The sequence below is a fragment of the Rhipicephalus sanguineus genome, chromosome 4 (assembly GCF_013339695.2).
Source record: "Rhipicephalus sanguineus isolate Rsan-2018 chromosome 4, BIME_Rsan_1.4, whole genome shotgun sequence".
Taxonomy (NCBI): domain Eukaryota; kingdom Metazoa; phylum Arthropoda; class Arachnida; order Ixodida; family Ixodidae; genus Rhipicephalus; species Rhipicephalus sanguineus.
In genome coordinates, this window is record NC_051179.1 from 92,322,267 (window position 1) to 92,347,438 (window position 25,172).

The 25,172-nt window shown below is 43.9% G+C and overlaps 2 protein-coding genes across 3 annotated transcripts in view; one reads left to right on the forward strand and one right to left on the reverse strand.

Annotated features, from left to right (window-relative positions):
- On the forward strand, window positions 1-22,653 carry LOC119390428 (L-carnitine dehydrogenase). Of its 2 annotated transcripts, none has more exons than XM_037658044.2 (7): window positions 1-233; window positions 4,138-4,180; window positions 5,606-5,844; window positions 7,903-8,109; window positions 11,262-11,483; window positions 16,173-16,490; window positions 18,584-22,653. In XM_037658044.2, the coding sequence occupies exons 3-6, from the start codon at window positions 5,614-5,616 to the stop codon at window positions 16,398-16,400; spliced, it is 888 nt and encodes a 295-aa protein (XP_037513972.1). In that variant the 5' UTR covers window positions 1-233; window positions 4,138-4,180; window positions 5,606-5,613; the 3' UTR covers window positions 16,401-16,490; window positions 18,584-22,653. The 2 variants fall into 2 exon arrangements, with proteins under 2 accessions (XP_037513972.1, XP_037513973.1); XM_037658045.2 differs by lacking the exon at window positions 1-233 and adding an exon at window positions 836-863.
- LOC119390427 (mitochondrial 2-oxoglutarate/malate carrier protein) overlaps window positions 18,550-25,172 on the reverse strand; it is a 27,034-nt gene continuing 20,411 nt past the window's right edge. Inside the window, exon 10 of the mRNA XM_037658042.2 lies at window positions 18,550-18,965. Coding sequence (XP_037513970.1) covers window positions 18,789-18,965 — 177 coding nt within the window. The 3' untranslated portion in view covers window positions 18,550-18,788. The remainder of the gene's footprint in view (window positions 18,966-25,172) is intronic.

Consider the following 25,172-nt stretch of genomic DNA (forward strand, 5'->3'; position numbering starts at 1 on the left):
GTTGCCATGACAACAGCGGGTTATTCGGTTTGGAAACCGCTGGCCTGTCGTGGAACTTGGGTGGAAGTAGGGCAGGGCGTCAGTCGGCGAATGTAGCTGCTGAAATACCTGGAAGTTTGACGCAATTTTATCTGTTCTCGCAGCCAAGCGTTGCACGCGCGTCCAGCGCGTAGCAACGCTGAATTTCTGAGGCAAAACACCTGCTCTTCCCCGTCGATAGTCAAGTCATCGCGGTAAGTTCACACCCCGTCCGGCCTTGAATGTAAACAAATATCGATTAAAGCGCCTACACGAAGAATACGCCGCTCTCACGCCCGTAATGTAATGGCATTAAGCTTTTGCTACCTGCTGCAGCGAAATCAACTATTGAATGTATACCTCTATTGTTTAATATATACTTCTATTGCACTGTTTGGTGCAATTCGTGTGTTTGTAGGCGCGCAGCTTGCTCCGTTGCCGATCTTGTGGTAAATTTTCGTTTAGTTTACTTCGGTACGTTATGATGGCCAACTACGAACCATATACGGTGCTTAGCGTCTATCGTACGTGATTGCGAAGGTATGTAAAAAAGAGTGTGCGCTTATGTGCAGTCGATCGTACTTCCTATAAGTTCATGACAGCTAGGGGACAATGCGCGTGAGTCACAGCACAAGCTTTCGTCAGAACATTGTTGTTGGTTTGTAGCATAGGGCGGCACTTTGTGCGTGTGAATGTGCTTAAGCATGCATGACCTAACTGCGACCTCAGATACCGCTCTCCCCGCTGATAGCGGCTGGTTTCGGTTTTACGTGTTTTGAAGGCGGCAGAGAGCTGTGCTCTGCTCTGGAAGCGTGTTCGCATGTTTGTGCTGTTCACCCTGAAAGGTAACCAACTTACCACTGCTTACCTCTCATTCTACTTCAAAGGAAAGGAATTCTGGCAGTGCATATGTGACGCATTAATTGTTCATGTTACGCGTGATAATTAAGGTTATACTGTAGTTTTCAAGAGAGGTTCTAACTTTTCTCTGGCATATAGCGATTTGTTGAAGTAAGACCTTCCAGGTGCCATAGGCCATATTGTGGCTGTAGACCTAGGGCCAGATTTCTAGTGAAACAATTCTACAAAACATGCCGGAGATAATTCGTCATACAGCTGTGCAAAGGAAAACAAGAGCAGGATTTTTTGTACCACTGGTTGAGCCAGGAATCAAGCCACTTAACTTACGCTTCAGACATATTATAGTCAACTAGGACATAAGCTATCCATGCCAAGATGAGTCTGGGTTGGACGAACGACGAAGAAGTCATTCTTAATTCGCACTGTTTGTTGGAATGTGCGCCGGCAGTAATGCTGCTGACAATGATAATATAAGAAATGGACACATAGCTTATACATGTTGTATTGAAAACGAAGGTGGATTTTTGTAGCAATGGAGAGAATGTGTTTGTGTTTTCCACGTCATTGTAGACGCCTCATATGTTTCACGCTATTTTAACCTTTTAGTGTTTGTGTCGACTAGCCCAGACTTCTACACTTCTGGAATGCAGAAAGTATTACTGTATGGCATCCATTGTCATAGGAACTCTCAGAAATTGTGTCAGCTGAGCCAATGAAGAGCTGTCGTTAAAAGCTTGGATTATCCTAGCTGTGATATGCACTATGCCGCAATCTACTGTTGCCATGTCACGATACCAAAGTGATATGTGCTACTTTGTGATTGCCATTATCCCGACTAACACCGCACCGATGTTTGTGGGCTTCCCTGGGACCTTCTTGTCACATTAGATGACTTATATCTTACTCAGGTTTTGCCTTCAGCATTATTAACAAGTGTGTATACTCGTTAATATGCAGCACAACTTTTGTTTATTTAAATGCACATATAGACATATATTATGCGAAACTAGTACACTATGCTTGTTCAAGGCTGTTCAGGTACTTAGTGCAGCTAGCAAAGACATTTAACATTTAATATAATGGAGAAAAAGAAATATTTTGAGCACTTTGAAAGATTTAGATGAACCAATAGCAATGGACAAATTTTAAATCTTTCCTAATATTTTTTCTGTAAGTTTCCTAATACTTTCTATAATTCTTTTTACTTTATATAGCAGCGCCTGTCGTTAAGCATAGAAACCTAAACTAAGTTCAGAATTTTCCTCTTAAGTGGTACATTGTCACCATTGTGACATTTACCTCTTTAGAAAACTAAGTAATATGGCAATCCCACATCGAGTGATGATCCCAGAAAATACCAAGGTATTTAGGAACCTTTGCACTGGCAGGAAATTAGCCGGCAGAGTAAGTATTCAATGGGTGTTTGACTAACGGTTTGCGGAATGAAATTGCTTTTGGTCATTCTTAATAAAGCATGCTTGTTGTTTTATGAAGGTTTATAATTAGAGAATTCTGGGAGAAACAGCCACCAACTTCGCTAACGTTTTCTCTGAGAGTTTTGATTTCTAGGACATCATTGGTCGGATTAAAATATGATGCAACATGTACATCTCGCAGTGTGGAAAGAATGCCAGCAACCTCTTCGTCGTTATTCAGAGGGAGGTGTAATTTACTTTTTATAACCACAGTTTTTTTTTTTGCTAATCAAGGAGACGCGCAATAAAACAAAAGGTGATAACAGAGAGTTTCTGAAAAAAAAAAACGTACCCGTAGCTAGGGGACTCGATCAGCCAGGTGCACAGAAAACACAAAAGTGAGCGCAAAAATATTCTAAAGGCATACAATACTCTCAACTCAAATGTCCAGACTAGATCTTTACAGACTTTCGATGGGTTAAGAATGAGGTGCATAATCAGCTTCTAATTCATGACCTAAGTTGCCTTTACCTTAACTCTAACCTTGTTAAGTGGATTCACTGTTTCATTCTTAATCTCTGGCCATCTCTCACTGCTAGTCGTCACAACTCCTCTTTTACGAACATACATTCTGGTTTTCTAAGTTTCTGCTCTCCAGAGAATGAAGATGGCACTTCTCAAAAGAAAAACAACCAGAGGAGCACACCTCCAAAACGAACAAAGGTTACTTCATGCTAACTGACGATTCCTCATGGCTCATCTGCAGAGGCTTACCCTGACCGAAGTTGCACAGAAGTATGCTAGACATAATGCTCGGAATATCGCACTTCTGTCGGCACTAAGGCGAAAAGATGAACACACTTCGAGAGCATCAATTGACCCAAGCCAAGCTTTGCAGCTGCTCTGTAAAGCAGTGAAGGAAAGAAGTGTTAATTTCAAGGGCTCGTTTTCTTTGTTATACACAATATTAATGAGAACTAACAGACAGTGTTAGTTCTCATTGTTGTCTGTTAGTTCTCATTAATATTGTCTGTAAAGCAGTGAAAGACAGAATAGGAGGGAGAAGGAAGATGTAGCGCCTTTCTACTTTGTCGCCAAGGAGTGCCACATTTGCAAGTGGAGACGACATAGGCTAAAGCCGACGCTGAGAAAAAATTTCGTCTTCTTGGAAGCAGATTGCTGTTGTGTATCTGTCAGTGTTTCACCCAACCGACACCAGATGAAACGGCACAAGACATGCTGCATAAAATGTTGGACCAGCTATATCAATTTTGGATCTTACAAAAGAAGGCAGTACAAAAGAGTGAAAGCTGCAAGTGCCATCAGCCATCAGCAAGAACTGAAAAGTGCAACAGTTAAACGAACAACACCTTTGGCATCGTACAGGCATTTGTAACTTTCAGAAGCATCACTTACACTGCCTACCTACAGCAACAAGATTATTCAAACGTGTCCACATTTTTTTGCTAAAACATACTCCTTGGGTTGAGATGCAGTGTGCACTTTTTATTTTTTAAACAGTAGCAATGTTTAAATCTACAAAATGTTGCGATTCCTCCCACTATAACTTATTCAGTGCTGTGACAGCATCAGGCTATCAAAATAGACATTGCCATCATGTTAACGTCGAATCCTCCCAAGAAAAAAAAATGTTTTTCCTCTGCACTCAACATTGTCATTTTCAACATTGTCATTTTTTATACATGGTGTGCATATGTTTAATGAAGTTTTAATTACTTTTCCAAAGTTGTACTCTTCAAATAAACTGCCTAATTTGAATGTATGTTGGGCCCTGAAGAACTTTAAATTAATGGTGTTGTGTGTATGTGTTTTTTTTTCTTAGTGTCAATGGAATCTCAATAACGCATACTAGGCAAAACAAATAGGTGAGTACCAATTTGCAACAGCTTATTCTTGCTGGCTGACCCCCAGTATTGAAGTGCTGTTTATTAAGATTGCGGATGTCATAGCTCCTTCCACATTTCAGAGCTGAACTACTGGCGTTGGTCACTCAGTTAAATATTGGGCCTTATCTTCGCGTCGTAGCAATCTGAGAATGTGTGGTGCTTTTAAATATACTTAAACTTTATGATGACCGAAATGTACAACTACAAACCCTCTCAAAGAAAATAAATTTGCACAACAGCAGCCTTTCGTAAACTATGCCTGCCAGGACACGAGTTGCACACTGCGCCTTCCCTCCCTCAACTAACCGATTATGCTACTATGATCAGACTCGCACATGAATGCACATGCATCATATCGAGGCCCGCACACTAATAACATTAACAAAATTGAACTAATAGTATAGAGAAAGATCATTAGATTCATTAACTCAAAGTATTCCTGACATGATTCCCTCACCCAACTAATGAAATATAACGCCATCAGCCACTCTTCTTGTGCAGAAAGTATCTGTTGATTCTTCACTCTTGGTCCTTATTCTCGACTAACAAGCTTGCTATTGACAATAACGAATAGGTGTTTCCACTAGGAGCAAGACTAATACGACATGCCAAACTAGAACTGATGCATGTAAGAGCTCTTTTTGTTTCCTGGAACAGTAACCGAACAGAACTACACTTAACAGAATGCACCAAACACTAACTGAGTAACCTGCTTGAGATATAATTTAGGCGTATTTTTTCCTTTTGCCCGCCTTGCTGGGCCCCATAAAAAGCCTGTGGTATGTAAGAACAAATGTAATTTCTTACTGTACAAATCAGCATCTCTTTCGTCATAATGCTGATAGTTGTAAATCCTTGTATACACAGCCATCTATAAAAGCTGTGTCAAATGCTGATGGTTGCCAGAATGGAAAAGATTATGCATAATTGTGTTTTTTGGTTGTGGGTCTTAAAAACTGTGGTATTTTGTGCACTTGCTTAAGAAGAAACTTCAGCTCAGTGGCTCCCGTCTAAACACATTGGGCAGCTACCGTGAGAGGTGTCGTTCAGGGCAGCTGGGGCATCCCTGCAGGTCCAGCTCTCTACAACTCTAGAAGGAGCAGGTCAAAAATTTCATAAGAATGGCTGCTCCCACATGGTGCAGCCCTTGGACAGCAAAGCACTAATGAACACAAAATGATTACAGACAAAGGAAAAGAACAGAACAAAAGCTGTTCGGGTACGCTCAGTCACAGTGATAACTTGGATTGTGTAGAGCGAAATGGATCAACATTACCGACTTGGTAGCCATTGGCTGTAGATTCTCAGCGTGTTGTTAAACGGTGAATGTTTGGCAGCGTGGCCTTTCTTGTCTTTTCATGTGAGAGTGTGCAGTGCAACTTATTAGGTACACCCTTGCTGCAGCTGTCGACATGGTGCGTGTGGCCGTCATTGGCTGCGGTGGCCTGGGTGTAAATGTGGCGGGTGAACTGGCAGCTCAGGGGCACGAGGTGCGAATACACGACGCCCTGCCGGAAGCCCTGGACCGAGTGGCGCCCCGACTGGCCGAGGACCGCAAGGCGCTGAGGGAGTGCGGTCTGCTGCGGCAGCCCGGCTTCCTGGGCAGCGTGTTTTGTCTCAGCCGCCTTGAGGAGGCACTCAGGGTCAGTGCGGTTGTGATCTTGCTCTAAACATGGTGGATGCTCTAAACATCTTGCTCTAAACATGGAGCACCACTCGTGCTCTAAACATGGTGGATATTACAGTGCAGATGTACAGCAGCCAGAGGCAGAAAGAAACAGACAAGACGTAGCTCTTTTTCTGACCATGTACTCTATGTTTCTGCACTGCAGTTTACGTTAAAGGGACACTAAAGAGAAAAACGATTTTTCTCATATTAGTAAATTACACTTTCACAATTCCAAAATCACCACTCGTGTCACAAAAAGACACTTGGTAAGCAAGAAAACTCGCAAAAAGAAAATGCAGGTGGGGATGCCACTTTAAAATTCCCTCACCAAATGTCGTGATGTCGCAGATGTTAATGGTGCCTACTAGGCCCTACACAGTTCGTAATCAGTAAAAATGAAATACGTTGTCCTCTGAGGGGACCATAGACTTAACACCAAGTTTTAGGAAATTTCGTTGAGCCAGTGGCAAGAAAATACTAAAAATGCACTTTGAAATCTGTGGCGTGATGCGTAGAGGTTTTGGCGTGAAATTCAAAAATTAAGCTTTGACCTTCATTTTCTCCTCTATTAATAAACCTGTGATGGGGAAATTAATGACATTAGAGTTCTCAGAGCACAATTTATCAATCTAAATCAATTGAGTGCTTCATTTTAGTGTACCTTTAATACTTGACCCAATGGTCAACAGATTCACAACTTGTGAACAAGCCTTGCACTGTAGTCCAAACTAAGTCTAGAGATGGTATAAAAAATGGCAAGTGTTGTAGTATATCACTGGAGGAAACTATTGCTACTGCTTTTGTTGCCTGTATGCTTCCAACAGCAGGACTTCCCGCCAACATTGACCCAATCGCTATGGAACTCCGCTGTTGCTGGGTGAGGTCACAGGTTTGATTCCCATCTGCAATGTCACCATTGTAGTGTGAGTGGGATGCAGAAGCTTTTGGTCACCTCATGTTGTCAACCAAGAGAGCTGTCTAATGCATTTGGGAGATTCTCATTTAATTATCTTACATCACTGAATCCGCATTGACTGTGTTGTCTTCGTTAGTATGACAAAAAGCTTTCCAATATTCCATCATTATTTATTTATTTATTCATTTATTTATTTACTTACCTATTTATTTCCTTTTTATAACGATGCACCTTTGGTGCCTGACCAGCTTCCAGGCAAGTGGAATTTTTTTCTTTCTTGGCACATCTTTTATTCTTTTATGTACAGAACAAAAAAGAAAATGAAAAAAAAAAACACACCAGTAACCGCTTGTGATAAAATGAAAGCGATAATCAGAAGACATGCGATGTCCTTCATTATAGTATGAGCACAAGTGAGAGAGAGAGAGAGAGAGACAAACTTTATTTTAAAAGCACATAAATAACATAAAGGACATGTTATAGTAACACGTATTCAATATTAACGCAAAAGAAGATAATATAGTTACTGTCAATAGCACCAGAGGTAGTAATAACCTTTGTAGAAGAATAAAAATAACGTACAATGATAAATGTATCGATGCTATTACAGGCAATGAGATGCAAAGCACGTACAATGAGGAACAAAATTACAGTCATTCAATCAAATTTACTGGCTTATGAACACCAGCTGCCATGTGCACTTTGTTTTTATGCTACTTGTACCGTCACCTACACATATCACTAATGCTAGCTCATTTACAGTAGACTCTCGTTAAATGGAAGCTGAGAGGACTAAGAAATTATGTTCCGTGTAACAGAAGTTCCGTTTACTGAGAGATGAACAGGAGTACAGAATTCGAGCACAAACCCAATATCTTTGAGGCAGTTGTTCCATTTAAGTGGCAGTTTCGTTTAAGAGATTTCAGTAGTGTAATTGACAGTCACTGCAGTGTCATTAGTTAAAGCTAGGCAGTATGTTCTTGCAACGCTATAGGAATTTCATAAGGAAATAATTTATACGACTTCTAGCTACACGTGGCCCTGTCTGTGCAAGGGTATTGACGCTCTGGTTGTTACTGCTCCCTGTTGTAAAACCACGGCTGCATGTGATCGCAGGAGGCCGAGCTTGTGCTGGAATGCATCACCGAGGATTTGGCAGCCAAGGTGTCCCTCATGGAGGTGGCATCTCAGAGTTGTCGGCCCACGGCCATTCTGGCCAGCAGCAGCATGCGTCTGCCCACGGACGCCATCTTCGAACGGGCCTCGGGCAAGGACCGCTGCCTCGGCATACGCTTCCTCTTCCCCGTGTACGCCATACCAGAGGTGCGAGCCCTCTGCCGGCGCTGGTCTTCTCCATTTCTTGGCGTCTTCTCAGCCTTAACCTTTTGCGGTTCGTTGTCGGGCCTCTCCCGGCAATGAAACATGGCCGCAACGATCTGCTGTCGGGCACCAGACGCTGCCCGAATATAGCTGAAAGACTTAGGCACAATATCATCTGCAAAAAGAAACATCTGACGAGTTTTCCTTGCACAGTTGTTGTTTTTCTTTCACGATGGTCAAAACTGGGGAAATATTTTTGGGCCACAACATCGGGAAAGTTGGCACAGGTTTCGGACTGTAAAGTGTTCAAGGGACACTGAAGTGAAACACTTAAGTTCTGTTGAGACTGGTGACTTATTCTTTGAGAACTCTGTGGTTGTTAATTTCGCCGTCATGATACTTGCAGAGATAAAAAATACGGTACTTAAAGCGGTTAGCTGGGCTAGTTGGAACACTGAAGTTTGATGCATTTCCAGTGCATTCAACAAAAAATAAAAAATATGGAGATGCACAAAGGCAAGAGGCCAGTGTTCTTACTGTTTTTCTGCCATCCTGTGTCTGCATAGATATTTCCTTTCCTTTTCCTCATATGCGCTGGAAATTCATTAAAATATGTGACTCGTGACGCAAGAAGATATTTGGTAAGGCAGAAAAGATGCAAAAGCGGGATAGATGATGCTGCCTTGAATCTTCTGTATGATGTCACGGTGACATCAATGATTTTCATGGTGTCTTCTCGGTCATGTATAATTCTTTACTGGTAAAAATGCGTTCAGTTGTGTTCTAAATGAGCCACAGACATGTCATAGCAAGTTTCGTGAACATGTGTTGGGTGAAAACACAAAAAAAAAGCTTAAAATTCGCGACATCATGCCGACACCTCAGCGTTAATATTTTGGGTCTAAATTCCAAAAAGTGAAACTATGACCTCGATTTTTTTTTCCTAATAATAAACCTATTGTCATTAATCAAGTGGCAGAAGGGTTCTCAAAGAATAATTTATCAGTCTAAGCCAGGGTTTCTTGAACTGGGTTGCGGGAAACAGAGACCAATAGTAGTGCCATTATGTGACAACTAAGGTGTTGAAGTTCCGCTTATAATTAGTGAACACTGCGCATGCATGCATGTGTTCTCTATGTGCCTGAATTCGAGCACTCATCGTCCTCCTTATATCAGAACATTAAATTAAAGGGGTATGGCTTGAATGGTATTGCTGGTACAGTTCACAATATCCTGAAAGGCCAGCACTATTAGCACTTGCATAGTTATTAGGAAGTGGTATTCACTGACAGCATGTTCGGACCAGATATGCATGAAGCTACATGTTTCTTCCCGACGTAAGTACTAGTAATATTACGCAGAGCATTTCCTTTAGTCTTTGCCTTTGTATTTTTGTGTGCTAAACTTTTTTACCCTTTAGCATAGATTAGCAAATGCAATTGCTATAAAGAGGCAATTACCCAACTACAGTGAAACCTCAGTGATACGATCACAGCTCATACGAATTTCGAGGTAATATGAATTTTTCTTTGGTCCTGGCCAAGGCCCATGCCTGCAATGTAATGGAGTACGGTTGTTGCGAACCGATTTTCACTGGCAACGTTTGATACGAACGTACGCTACCGCCCAGGTACGAATAGGTGCTGTCCGCGCTTTCGCGGAAGACGCGCCAAGCACGTGGGAGCGCGGGAACGCAAGTGTGGGCATGCGCGCCGCATCGCCAATTCGTCAGAATCACAGTGTAAGAAAAACAGTTTTCTTACGGTCAGAATAAACCTTCAGAGACGCGTCACGGCCTCCGACATTGTGTGCGCGAATCTTTGAGGCTCTTATGTGCCTTCGCGTTTAGATTACAGAGGACATTAGCGCCCTGTTTTTTTTTCTAACACGTCGACGCGGGCTGCTGTCGTTGTACTGCATTTACACATGCCTGCCTCTTGCGTCAGACATCCTATGAAAGGTGGACGAGGACCGAAAGAAGGCGAGGACGGTCTTGGCGAAGGAGTCAGGCCTCACAACGTCAACACGAGCGACCGTTGAGGTTGCACTTGTGCGGGCACGGCCATAAATCTCCAAGAAGAAACATCCCCAACACCTCCGCGATAACAAAATCGTAACACAGGACCGTGGTTCTGTAATTTTGTGGCCTTGATCCATTGTGTCAAAGCGCTTCTTTCGTTACTTTCGCTGCAGTACTCCGGTGTCATGCAAAAAAAAACATACTAAAATTTGGAAGGGGCTACTGCTGTCGCGGGTCACAACGCACCTGGTTCATTAATTAAATAATCGCGTATGGGCCGTATATTTACGAGTGCTGGTATCATTGCCGACATCTAAAAACTTAACTGACAATCATTCAGGGTTCTACCTGGCGTTGCTGCGGCCTTGAAAAACAATAAATGAGAATGTACGCCAGATTTCTTCTGTCGCATGCTAGTTTTCCATGCTTTCTGGTGATACGAATTTCGGATGATACGAATATTTTTGGTGGTCCCCTGAGGTTCGTATCACCGAGGTTTCACTGTATTCAACTATTTTTCATTCTAAAAAAAGCACACACACTGAACTCGTATCCCCTGGATGACAGGTCATAGGAACATTGGCATTTTCTGTTTTATTCCCTATCAAGAAACACCACGTTTTTTTATTTATTCATTTGTCTGTTTGTTTGTTTGTTTGTTTGTTTGTTTGTTTGTTTGTTTGTTTGTTTGTTTGTTTGTTTGTTTGTTTGTTTGTTTAACAATTATTACTAAACACAGCACTGTCTTTATTTTCCTTTCATTTCTGCTTAGATTGTTTTGCATTGTTTGCGACAGGAAAAAAAGAGATTTCACAAATTGCAATAGTATTCACAGATAGGCTAGTGTGGAGTTGCATACTTCAAAGGCTCACCATTTTTGTCACTGCTATGGTGCAGTGATTATGGCACTTGGCTGCTGACCTGAAAGACACAAGTTCAATCCTGGCCGCAGCAGTCACAGTTCGATAAAGGCGAAATACTAGAGGCCAGTGTACTTCAATTTAGGTGCACATTAAAAAACCCCAGGTGGTCGAAATATCCAGTGTGTTCCACTACAGCAAGCCTCATTATCATATCATAGTTTTTGCATGTAAAACACCCAAAATTATTAAAGCCCACAATTTCTGTCCTGCAGGTGGAAATCCAGATATGCAAAGGCACGTCCATGGCAACGCTCGCGTGGGTCCGGGGTTTCCTCGAGCGCATGGGCAAGACCGCCTTTCTTCGCGCTGGGCCCGAGCCCCTGGTGCTGTCCGAGCGAGAGCGCGAAGCGAGGCGTTCGGCGCTTGCTCTGCTGGGCCGTACAGCCATGGCTCGACAGCCACCGCCCTTCTCGCCACCCGATTTGGCCAGTCCAGTGAGTGGCTCTGCTACCTTTCTGTGACACTGTGGAGACAACCGTAAAGGCTGCACCCGTTTAAGAAGCCACAGTCCCAACATTGCAGCCCACAATTGTGGGGGGAGGTAATTCAGCCAAGAACAAAAGTCGAGAAATGGAAATTGTAATTGGTGTATCGCAAGTCAATTGCGGGGGCTTTCGTGCTCGAAGAACAAAGGACACTGTACACTGTACAGCATAGACCGCTTATAACGTAAGTCGTCGAAGTCACACAATAACCAAAACAACATTTTTCAAAGGCTGCACATGTGCAAAACATGACCAACAGGGAGCCGCGCAATCACGGTTGCCAATGGTGGCTACTTTTTGCCAAATTGGCGAATTTGAGAGGCCCGTGGTGACCCAAAATAATAAATGGCGACATGGTGAATTTTTGGCGATTTTTGGCTTAGGTCTCCACTGAGTTATGCATCCTAAACTCTGTGTCTTCCTAACGAATGAGCGGCAACATTCTCTGTATTTTTCTTGGTTTTAGACCCACGAGTATAATGCGCACATTAAGCGTCATTATGTCCGTCCTGTAAGTCGTGTGTATCTCCTCAATTCATCTAGATGCAAGAGGTACCGGAACGTCTCCTAGTGACATTCTAGCAAAATGTAAGTCAGCGGACTGACTTGCAAACCACGAGAGGGCAGTGTTTGACTATAAGTTTATGCAACGCGTTGGTTTATGGCTTTAGGTGCTTTAAGCTTCTTTAAAGTTTCGCTTCTAAAGGGGCTAAACGACGGGTTGGCCGCATGTTCCGACCATTTGTTCCGCCAAAGCTCCAAGTGTTCTGAATTATTTGACGACTTATTCACTATTGCAGTACCCCCAATTCAGCTCGTAAAGACTGTTTTGGAATAGCGAAGAGAAGTGGATACGCGGCTATTTGTGCAATCAAAAAAATATTTATTGAGGCATTTTCCACTGTTCTCAGTGGCCGTGTGCAATGAAAACAATCGCTATAAAACATTTTACATCTACCTGTTCATTAATAACGCATCGGATTGACACGTGTAGATATAAGTGACTATAAGAAAGGGTCGGTGGCGTCCGGTATCATATTAGTTCACACTGAAAAGGTGTAAGTCTCACTAATGATCGGTTCCTGTAAGACTTCTGTCGTGTTACCTTCAATAAACCTTTTAATCCTTTTAATTCATATAAGGGTACGTAAAGCTGTCTACAAACAACGCTTTCACGGTTTTCGCCCAAGGTTTACCACACTTTTATCTTTGAAACGAGCGGACAGGGATGGAAGGATATCACGAGCATTCATTCACCTTTGGGCCACCACGCACATCTTGCGTCTAGTCGGAGAAGCAGCACCATGCACTCCCATGGTGAAGCGGGTGATACGACTGGCATTGAGAAACGTGAATATAATTTCAGGGTCTTGGATGGTACTGTATTCTACGGGGCTATACGTGAGTGGAAATTTTTATTATTAGGTATACCGGCGACTTTTTGTCGAAATTTGTAAAAAAATGGCGACTTTTGCCGACTTTTTGCTCGTCGTTTGGCGACATTTGCTCGAAAGTCAGTGGCAACCCTGCGCACAATTCCGACAATCGAGGCATGTGACTGGGACGTAAGCTTGCATTCGCTTAAATTTGAAAATGTTGAACGGTTAGCATCCGCGAACCTGCGGTGCCAACATAACGAATGTGAAAAATAAGTAAGATGCACCGTAACGGAAAGTACCACACTGCGCAGAAGCTATGCATCAAACGGCAGTTGAAATTTCTGCATGCTTTCGATTTTCCGGGCGCATGCGCAATCTTAAAAACAGTGGCGACCACGAACCACCACTCGAGTGTTGCACACGCACACTCTCATTTTCGTTGAGGATGTAAGTCGCCCCTTCTAAATGCAACAACTGCAAAATGTTTCATTGACTCAGCACCAAACCGCAACTTTGATAGTCCGCGGCCACTCCCGACGAGGCAGCTTGCGCTCGTTAGGCCTAGCGTGTGGGTTGTAACTTGGCATACCGTCGCGAAAAGCTTGCCCAAGACAACATGGAGATTGAGTGTAAGACAGATCGCACTCATGAGCTAAACCAAGGGCAGCACATGTGAAACGAAGTTTCAGTTCGCAGTCGGGAGAACAACCGCGGCAACTACGTACCCTAAAAAGGTATTCCAAGCTTGCCGCCTGTTGGTGGCAGAGGCGAAAGCTTGATTGCGTCTCAAAGCATTGCCACTTGCGGGGGAATTGAGTTAGCATGCACGATATCTGTGCTTTACAACGACGCAACTATTTTCCCGGCAGAAAACCGAAGAGCCAAACAGTGGTAACGCGCAGTTGATGCAAACGCGGGCACCCTTCATAGAAGAGCATGCATGACAAGCGGCCAAAGCAAAGAGGGCAAAGTCTTCTCTGTTGCCTATGTAACTGCTCCCACTTCTCACACGACGCAGCGGCGTCGGGCTGCTGCCCTCCCCCTGCCCTCGTACCACCCCTTTTCTTTACCTTTTTTTTCTCCGTCGTCACTCTCTTCCCAGCCAGTGCACCTCTGCTGAGAAGCGCGCTCGCTACCTTGCATCTCTGAGAATTTTCCGACAGCCGCATTATAACCGGTCCTTCATTTAGGGGGACTGCACAATAAGCGGTATGCATATACATGGAGTTCCTGGGAGGGTAAACGGGAGTCAGAATAAACCACACTATAGCCGGTCCTGCACTGCAAGTGGTCACGTCATAAATGGTCTGAGCTGTAGTGCAAACCAACAAAAGGGCATTTATTTGTTCAAGCCCGCTAGCCGATTTATACAACCAATAGCGTGCCAGTGTAACATGATCAATGCAATTTGATGCGCCATTGATGACATTAGACTTGCCATGCCAGGATAAGAACCAAGTAAAGTTGGCCCCCCTCTGGAAACCCAAGCCTATGTCATTTGCGGGTCAATTCTCGCGAATGGAGGCACACGGGATCGCCCCTGTGGAGCTCCTCATCGGGTGCAAGTTGACCGTGCACAACCAGCACCAAGGACCAAGACGAACACAGCCATTTCTCAGCGCCCCGCATATCCTCGCCATCAGGTGACATTACCGTGGCAACATCTGGTTTGGCCCGTGTCCCACGGGGAAGCCAGCTTATAGGACACGCGAGCATCATGCAGTGAAAGCCACCCATAAGAGAATTCAAGCAGCCCCAAGAAGTAACGATACACATTCCAATCAACGAATTCTAAGTTATTGTACTAGTTATTGAGAGCCCTAATGTGACATTCATCGCCAACATTATGGGTGGCACGGAAGATGACTTAAACTACAAATATGCTAAGCTGAGGGGTCACGTGTCCTATTCCCGGCCACAGCGGTCGCATACTGATGGGTGCGAAATGCAATAACACCAGTGTACTGTTAATATAGGTGCACATTAAAGAACCCCAGCTGGTCAAAATTAATCCAGAACCCTCCACTATGGTGTGCCTCATAGTCATATTGTGGTTTTGGCACATAATAGCCCAGAAATTATACGATTATAACTACGAATGTGATGATCAGTCATGTTTAAGCAGAAGCAATAGTAATGATGATTAGTCAGTTGCACAGTGTGCATGAATGAACGAAGTCATTGTGAAAAGGATTTTGTTCATTTATGTAGTGGGTGCAGTCACGGAACAAACAATACTTTGGATTACAGTGCATATCATTCTCGTAGCCAAAGAACTTACACTGAATGACCCAGTCCCACATAAAGGTTATACCTGATCAAGATCATGGAAATAAGAGTGCAGCCTTTCCACGAGTCTATACAGTACCTCTTCAGTTTTTGTGAAGTCTTTTATGCCAGTGTATTCTGTGCGTGGTGTGAAAATTTTGTCAAAGACTGGCAAGCTGAAAAAACACATTCTTCCTGCATTGTTGATTTTTGTTTGCACATGCCACAGGTCTGATTTTGCAATGAACACTTCAGATATGCCAGGTTTTGCCACTTGGAGTGCAACCTTTTAGTACACACTGTGCAATTGACATTTTCTGAATAGAAAGAAAAAGAAGGCTCAACTGTATAGCAGAGCTATACAACTGTCTTGACTTGCATACACGCTAGCGTGCAATCTCTTGCACAAGGGAACACTGAGAAACATGTTTTGGCTAAGCCTTCTAAAAGCGTTACACACTGTTGTGAATGAACTGTGACAGCCGCATTTGAATTTGTAAGCAGGTGCTCTTCACAGTTAAACATACTTTTGTGGGTTTAACTGTGTGCTAGTGGTCATAGTAAGATAAGAATAACAGTAATGTGTGGGATTTTACATGCCGAAACCACGATATGATGTACGAGGCCCGCCACAGTGGAGGGCTCTGGAAATTTCGACCATCCGGTGTTCTTCAATGTACCCTGACATCACACAGTACATGGGCCTCTAACATTTTGCCTTCATAGAAATGCGACTGTCGCGGCCAGGATCAAACCCTCAACCTTCGGGAGTGGTCGTAGGAAGGCAGGTCACAGTGCACGTGGTATTGGAAATTATTCAAAAGGGAATTTATTGAGCTTTTGATAGAACTCTGCCAAATTGTAGCTGGTGCACTGTGAAATTGAAAAGGTTTAAATAGTTATGCAAGGATACCGACCAGGTATGAGCGCCATGTTCACCTGTGCCAGACACCGGGATCTGCGTAATTGCCGTTTCCTCTCGTCTTTACAGGACACGCTGTGTAGCGCCCTCACGGCCGAAGTTCTGGAGGCCGGAGGTGCGGGTGGTCGTGACAAGGACTGCGTGGTGTGCATGGACGAGGAGCGCAACTGCGTGCTGCACCCCTGCCACCACCTGTGCACGTGTGCCGCCTGCGGCCGCATGCTGCTCAAACGACAGGACGCCTGCCCCATCTGCCGGCGTCACATCACCTCCATCTTTCGCGTGTTCCATTCGTAGGCTGCAATTGTGCGAGATCCCTCTTTTCTGCCTGTTAGAACATCACCAGCAGCTTTTTGCAGAGAAGGATGCCACTTGCCATCGTACAAGGTGAGCATTTCAGTTCTGCATCTCACAGCTGGGCTGTGAGGAATGCCATAGCACAAGCCCCAGGGTCGATTTCCACCCAGATGGGTTTCCACAGCTTGCTGCAAAGTCTTGTGCACTGTCGTTGCAGTTTGCCGTTATTCCATTAGTATTATTTCTGTGCCTCTTTCATGGTTTCTGTATCTGCCTGGTGACAGAGAACATCTGCATATTGTTTTAAAGAAACTGCTCACATCATGGCCATAGCCAGGAGTTTATTTCGAACGGGATGACTATTCTATATAGCGTACATATGCGCATGCACGTTTTTATGTGTGCAGCAGAATGCGATGTTGGGTTAGTTGATTCATGCTTGAGACGTAGTACTGGCACAAAAAACTACATGGAGAAATGAAGGGTAGAAACAATGCATGTGTGTGCATATACATGCATACTAACAAACTGAAAAACCTTCAGGGGTTTTGGACCCCCCCAAACTCTGGCTATGCCTATGGCTCACAACACCCACAGATATTATTAAAGGGGTGGTGCCACCAAATTTGTGACTTGCGCGTTCTTTGCTGTAAGCGTTTCCTATAGCTCCAGGAAGCATGATGCACGCACCAAGATTCATGTATTCTCGCTAAATAATTTAATATCGCCTTTTGATTTGGACAACTTTCGGTTTCGGTTTCTGAGCACCGAGGTTGGGCAGTGACGTAGAAGTGTAGGAGGCGTGGTCACGTGACCACACAAGGCTGTGACGCACATAGACAGGAAGCGATCGAAACACGGCGAGTGATGTAGCAACCGATGCTTTGTCGGTACTATAGTGAACTAGAATATATTCTAGTTCACTACAGCCGGTACGTACGTTGTGGAAGTGGCGGAGGTCCGGAGGTAACTCTCGTTACTACAGCAGATTTGGTGTGACGTCACTACAACTTTCGTTGCCCATCCTACAGATCTACGTCAGTGTTGGCGCGCTAGCGATGGGTTTCGATCGGGAGAATGAGCATTTAGGTACACTTTGGAAGTGAATTAAAATATATTCTAAACGTTTGCTGTGTCCGACCCTTCGTGTGGAATGTCCTTGCATACAAAGGAAACCCACAACAGGCTTGTTATAGCCTCGAATTTTGATGGCACCACCCCTTTAAGGGGCACTTCGGTTGACTAACTCTACTCGCAGGGCTGAAGGGAAATGTGCATCTCGATTGCACTCTGCTTTTTGTATTGCGTTACTTTGAGCCATGAAAAGCACTACTGCAACACAGTTGACCAGTTGGATTGCTGCAGTATGCTTGTGAGCATGGTACTCCAAAAGCTTTTTAACAAATGTCTGTGAATGCCAGGATTGTCTTGGTGTTGTGCATAAAAGAAAACAAACGGTCTTCAAATTGTTTATCTTGTAGAGTCCAATGATTTCCTCAATGGGAGCTCATGGGTATAAACAACCTGTCTCTGTCTGCATTCATTGATAGTTATGCCTAGCTGACAATCCTTCCAACGTATTTGCTCGTTCGCTAAGTATGATGCACTGTGTGATCATTTTGTCAACATCTGCCTAATTATGTTATGCAAATTATACTAGTAGTCATAAGCAAGAGAGTGAACTGAGAGGCTTGATTCCTTTTAATTGGTTACATCCACGTGAAACTAACTCACATTGAAAGCCAGGGAAGCATAATGAGATCAGCTGCTCCTCTAACTAAAATTAAGCAATGATATGAAAACTTGATGTAAAAGTAAGTTTTAAAAATACCTAGTTTACTGGGGGTTGGTATGAGAGACAGAGCTAACATGGGCAATGCTCTATCAAATGAGCTACAGCAACAGGTGCGTTTCGCAATCCACTTTCTTGTGCATTTGCATATGTGTGCTACATCTTGCCCATGTGGTGTTGGCTAGCACCATTCAAAACCGTGGCATTGGATATAACCACATCCTATCTGCAAGTACCGTAAAGGATGTGAACTGTCGGAGCAGGCATGATGTGTGTTATGGACTACTTTTAACTGGACTCTGTGCTGGGCAGACTGCTTCGTTATTATATAAGGCTTCACCCTCAGTAGGCCCAAAATGCGAATACATACTTTATTATTCTCCTCTAACAGCCAACCAACCACAAAAATGCTTCAAGGCAGTGCCTGGACACGCAAGGTAAATACTATAGACCGGCTACACAGAGAAGGGGACTGGTGCCTCCCGGCAATGGACTCTGTGCACGCGAGCGGTCAGGAGAGTAGATGAGGTGACCGCCGGCCGGCCGGGACGAAAGACAGATGGCAATATGGCTCCTTCTTTCACTTCAAACGAGTCTCACAGTCCTCCCCGTCCTTCGGTGTCCCCGAGGACAACACGATAGTAGAACTTGTTCATCTGCTCCAGGAATATGAACGTGAGCACCGTGTGCGGCCCCAGCCGAGCATAGTACGGAGTGAAGCCCTTCCACAGGCTGAAGAAGCCCTCGTTGCGAACCACCTTCGTCAGCACGTCCTGTGGTGGAGGGAAAGACATCATCGTCAGCCTGACTACACCCACTGCAGGGCTAAGGCCTCTCCCACGTTTCGCCAATCAACCCGGTCTTGTGCTTTCTGCTGCCACGTTATACCTACAAACTTCTTAATCTCATCTGCCCACCTAACTTAATGCCGTCCCCTTGCACGCTTGCCTTCTCTTGGAGTCCAGTCTGTTACTCTTAATTACCAGTGGTTATCTTGCCTACGTGCTATATGCCCTGCCCCTGCCCATTTCTTCTTGATTTTGACTAAGATGTCCTTAACACCCATTTGCTCCCTGATCCACTCTGCTCTTTTCTTGTCCCTTAAGGCTACACCTATCATTTTTCTTTCCATGGCTCGCTGCGTCATCCTCAATTTAAGTTGCAAGCATCAGCACAGCATGAGAGGAGGCGAGACTGTGCTAAGCGCTGTGAACACGGCGCCGCACTGTAGTGAGTGTCTGTCTACAGCAGGGCATTTTCTTGCTTATCTAAAGGAGGCCTCAATAGTACCTTTTATTGCATCAACCATTTCTTTGTGGACTCCAGAAAAGCCTCGCTGACCAACTTTCAAAAGATTTTGCATACGGAGCACTGTGTGGATCATTGGTCAGCAGCTGCCCAGTGGTAGTAAAGGTTATCCTGAGTACTAGTGGTGATAAGCTAGAAAGGGAAGCAAAAGACTGGATTCTTTTTTTTTTTATTAGGTACCACTTCTGAAAATACTGTATGGCTGTAGTGATGGACTTTCTCTACCATTCCACTAGGCTTGTGCGAATATCACTTTCTTAGATCGAAGCAAATGGTAATTAGTATCTAATTATTTCAAGACGAATATGAATAGTAGCAGGATTTTAGTAGTGGTAGGGTCCAAGTTATAAGTGGTAAGATGCGCTACGTTTTAAAATTTGCCATACTTATCCCATATAGGCCCGCATAGCATGCCTTTAAACTTAAAAAAAAAGTTAATCGAGGTGCAGTTAATATGCACACTTAACCATGAAGTGTGGCTATGCAGAAGTGTGGATTTCCCATAAATAGGCTGTTTCACGGCTTAGCTACCCAAGGTTGCAGTGAAACCATCTCTTTAGGCTGGTAACATGAGGCAAAATACGTCTATCCATTCGTTTTCAAATAGTACTTCGAAATTTCGGAAATCCTAATATTGTGTCGAAACGCTCGAATATTCGCACAGGCATACATGCCACACATTCATGGTGTACTGTGTCAACAGAAAAACGTTGGTGACCGGTGAATGTTGCTAGCCACCTGTTCCTGCAGAGCAGTGCTGAACATCGCAGTTCCGTGGCTCTGCTTGCTGGGGTAATTTGTGCAAATGTTTTTGTTTTTACAGCAGAGCTGTTATGGTCGAGGTTTGCCGTGTGTCGTAGATAGAAAATTGTCATCGTCATGAATCGGCAAGCGCTCAGTGACTGCCCAAGCATTTTGTACAGATAGTTAGTTAACAAGAGAAGCTGAACCGTGCCCACCAGCTGTGCTGTGACCCAGCCTACAGTCACTACACTTAACATAATCATCTTCTCACATTTTGTTAATGCTGGCAAAAGTGGACTGCATTGTATTTATGGCTTTAACCTGTCGTAATCACTGCAAGTGCATAGCATATGGCCGAAAGCACTTGGCTAACCAAACGCAGCCACGCTGCACCTTCTCTGTGCTTGTGAAGGTGTTTTATCTTATCGTTGAAGAACAATTTGTCACTGGTGACTACCATCACTTACACACTTATGGTACTCCGTCGTCGTAAGGGTACAATGGACTAAAGGGCAGGAAAATGTGCACGACGGGTACGTTGTGACATGTGGTGGGCAAGTACATTACACAGAAGCGCTCGTCTTACTAGATGTGATGAGCACTGTATGATAATTTACACAAGTGCAACTAGTGATAACATCACTACAGAATCCCATTGTGACAAAGGGTGAGAGCAATATGTACACAATCTAAGCTGTACTTAATTATATTTCATTCCCCAGTGTATTTTTTTATTTCTTGTTGAGTCACCAAGGGTATTTGTTTTTTTTTCCCTATGAGATTTTTTACCATACATTACTATTCAATGAAGAGGCAAAACACTTGCACACTTTTCTTTTAAGTTGTTTACACCACCATTTATCATGCACAGCAATTTTCACAAGCTCATACTATATGTAGAGGGAGATTTGTGGAAGGGAGTGACATTTTTTTTTTTTTTTTTTCAAGCTTGAAATGGCATTCACCTAGTCACAGGCAAACCACAATGAGGCTGTGTTGGCCAGAAATATTAACTTTTTATGCTTAGATGCCGGTGATTTAACCAAGAAAGTTGTTTGTGCAAAGATCTTAGTGAAGCTCACTCTATCTGAAGCTGTGCACATTTAAAAGGAAAAAAAGGTTTTTTTTACAGTAATAAAAACTCTGAAGTTGTTTGTGTAGTAGTTATGGAGGGGCTTTCCTAAGCACGCAATGAGTTAAAAAGGATCAAGTTGCCAACAAAGGAGAGTTGAAATCTAGCCTGTTGGAACATTTTCTTTTTTTTTTTTTTGGCTGCTGCTAATGTCTTTCACTAACATTTTGTGGGAAAACCTCAACTGTTGAAGCAGTGTTGTTCGTTGTTGCAAAGCTTCTTGTCCATTTCTAGCAGAAATTGATTGAATGACTGATAGTGGATGTAGTTTGGTTGCTTGTTAAAGCATTTGTACAAAGACCGGTGTACCTTCAGGGTTGCGTCACGGAAACAGAACATGGTTGTGCGACATTGTTGACAACGCATTTCCTTGCATATAACCCGCACCTGTATACACAGTAGCCTTGGCCCCCCTTAACTACAATCTGCGGACAACCTTAAAAAAAAATTCCTGAGCATTACCGCAATGCCAACTAGTGAATAACTCGCAGCCCAACTTCAGCTTCGAATGTTTTGTATTTTCTGTGCGGGTTATACGTGAGAAAATGCGATATTTCATGTTGTCTACTTCACTAAGAATGTAAGGGACGTTTTTATTCCTTGTTGTCGTTATGCATGTTAACAGACTGAGACCAAGCCGATCATTGCTGTCCAAAGGCTCCTGTACTGCTGTTTACTTTTAGTGTATGTTCATAACATGCTTCGAGCAGATTTAAGCATGCTAGTTTTGAATGGCATGGTCTTTCAGTTGTTCGGTGGTCATGAGCAGTGCTACATCGCAATGTCCTCGCCATTCTTGCCAAAAAAGACTACTGTTGCAGTTGCAATGTTTGCAGTGCTGCCCTGCACGTCTAAGCATTACTGTGACCAAAGATAGTGCTTTTTTGTGGACCACTTTACTTACAGACATGTTCTTTGGTGTTTTGTGTCCAATATCGTACGGGTCTCGACCTCTATGATTTTTTTTCTGTCCAGCAGTGCCTGCAATCTAAAGGATAGGTGTGATATCGAAGGATGCTGATTTTGTTTCTTGCCCATGAGCGAGTAGTGTATATACACAATATGATATTTATGACAGCCAATTTTTTGTCTCTGATTTTGCAGATGTTTTTTTCTATGTGAGAGCTCTCAGGGATATGTTGAGGTACGTCGCCCAGTAGTGGCTTTCTTATACACCTGCACTTCAACATTACAATGTTGTTTTACCAAAGCCGCTTTGGTCAAAGGTACAATGCACACATCCTGAATCTCAGTTCTTCTGAGTGAATTCACTCGACGCAAGCAGTGCGCTGCGCATTTGACATGATACGTGCAGGTTCTGGTAACATCACAGCGCATCGCTGTTCCAGAAACTGTATGCAGCATTTTTTAACAGCGGAGCTGTTTAAGCTTGAGGTCCGCTACGAGGTGTTGACAAAAACTATCGTCACGAACGGCTAATTAAGCTCGAGGTCCGCTACGAGGTGTTGACAAAAACTATCGTCACGAACGGCTAATTAAGCTCGAGGCCCGCTACGAGGTGTTGACAAAAACTATCGTCACGAACGGCTAATTAAGCTCGAGGTCCGCTACGAGGTGTTGACAAAAGCTATCGTCACGAACGGCTAATTAAGCTCGAGGTCCGCTACAAGGTGTTGACAAAAGCTATCGTCACGAACGGCCTCTACCTTACATGGCATCACGCGTCTCCTAGCAACTGGCACAGCTGCGCCTCGCGCATGCAGTGCAGTGACTTAGCCGGCGCATGCTCTTTTTGTCTTCTGCTTTGCTCCTTGAGCATGTGCGCCCGGCCCGCACTCTCTCGCTGCACCGATTTGTCTGGCATGGGATGCCATGATTCAGATGGCCAAGAGAACGAGTACAGAGAAAGAGAAAGAAAGGGAAGAAAGAGAAAAAGAGATAGAAAGAGTGAGAAGATAAAAAGAGCAAGAAAGAGAGAGTAATAAAGAAATAGATAGAGACAGACAAAAAGCGAAAGAAAAAGAAAGGGAAACAACGATGGCCACCCAGCTCCGCTGTTCCATCAGGCTTGACACCACTAGCGCGAAGCTGCCTTAATTTTTAAGAAGCATGAGGCCCCACCTAACATTCATGAATACGGCTGGCCTCGGAAGGTCCACCTGCCCTTTTGTTGTGTCAACTGTGATCAACAACTATGGAGAGGAAGGTTAACTGTCGTCCTCACTTTTCGACACAGAGTTTTGAATGCATCCAATACAGCCAGTGCCGATGAATGTCTTGAAAGTGCTGTCTATTTCGAAGCACGCTAAGCTAATGTTTCGGGCCAATGTTTACTTACAACATTGCAGGGTGAATTCACTTGTGTTGTGCACAGTAGCATGTGCATTGCCACATTTCTGTAAGGTGCCATTTTTTTTGCTTTGCATTCAATAAACAGTTGTTGACAATGTTACACAATGTTGTCTCATTCATTGCAAAGCCAGCATTTGCTGATCAGGGGCGTAGCCAGAAATTTTTTTCGGGGGGGGGGGGGGGGGGGTTCAACCATACTTTATGTATGTTCGTGCATGCGTTTGTATGTGTGCGTGCCTATATACGCAAGCAAAACTGAAAAATTTCGGGGGGGGGTTCCCCCCTTGGCTACGCCCCTGTTGCTGATGTGCTTTATTATAGGAGTTACGAAGAAAGCCATTTTGTCCAATATTGTGTCTTCAGTCTAAAACCTTATGCGAGATCATGAGCATTCCACAAGAAGGGAAGCCTACCAGGTTGTCAGTTCATGGAAACATCAAGTCATTTGTTGTTTGAGAAAAGTTACAAGCTAACTCTGGTTGGTAAATACAGCTCTGCAGATGGAGAAACTCTGTTGTCCCCTAAGGGCGACTTTTGTATACCTGAAGGAAAAAAAAACTGAATCTTCACGCAGAGGTAAATCCATGACCACTGACATTTTAACCCCTTAAGTGCTTTATTTTTTTGAAAATTTCCCAACCAAAAGTGCCTATTTTTTTTATTGCTGATTTCGAATCTGATTGTACTAAAAAATAGCTAGTCGATATTAAAAAAATATTTGGACCACATACTTAGTCAAATCAAAACACGGAATAACGCAAGGGGGCCTGTTGCAGCTCCTGCACCAAACGCGAGTTTCCTTTCTCAATTTTTTTCCCGTTTTCTCCTCGCTTCCGAGAGCAAACGAAGCACGTTTGAAGAAACTGCTGAATATATTCCATAAGGTCATCCGGCAATGACAAGTTGAAAGTCTTGTCTGGAATGACCAAGAATGGAAAGCGAGGAGGCTTCACAGGAAGATTGTCCGCATCAAGCAGGATCCACGGTCGAGCACTCGCGATGTTCGCTTCCGAGCTGTTTTCATCATCACCGGAGGAGATGCTCAATTCACCGCCTTCGCTGTCTTCACTTCCGGACACAAGATAAACATCTGTATCCGAATGATCATCACTCGAACAAGATGAGGAAAACGAAAAGCCTCCTTTCATGTTGACGAGCCAGTTATGCATAGGTGCCCGCCACCGCAAGCCATCTTTTCATACAAAAACCGCGCTCTTTCTGCAGGAGAAAAATAAATTGCCAAGTAAATGCTGCCATCTGGTGGATTACACGCAATCTAAGCTGTAGAAGAGCGCCTCTTGCCCTGAACGCTAGAGGGGAGTACCTGTTCCGCTAGGACGAGCTCTGCTCGTCCAAAGCAGTTTGGGGACAGTTTGGGCAGGACGAGCTCTGCTCCTCCAAAGCATTTAAGGGGTTAACGTATGAGCTAGCCTAAAGGCTAGTGTGACAATGTAAGGTCTATTGAATTGCATGGCTTCTGTTT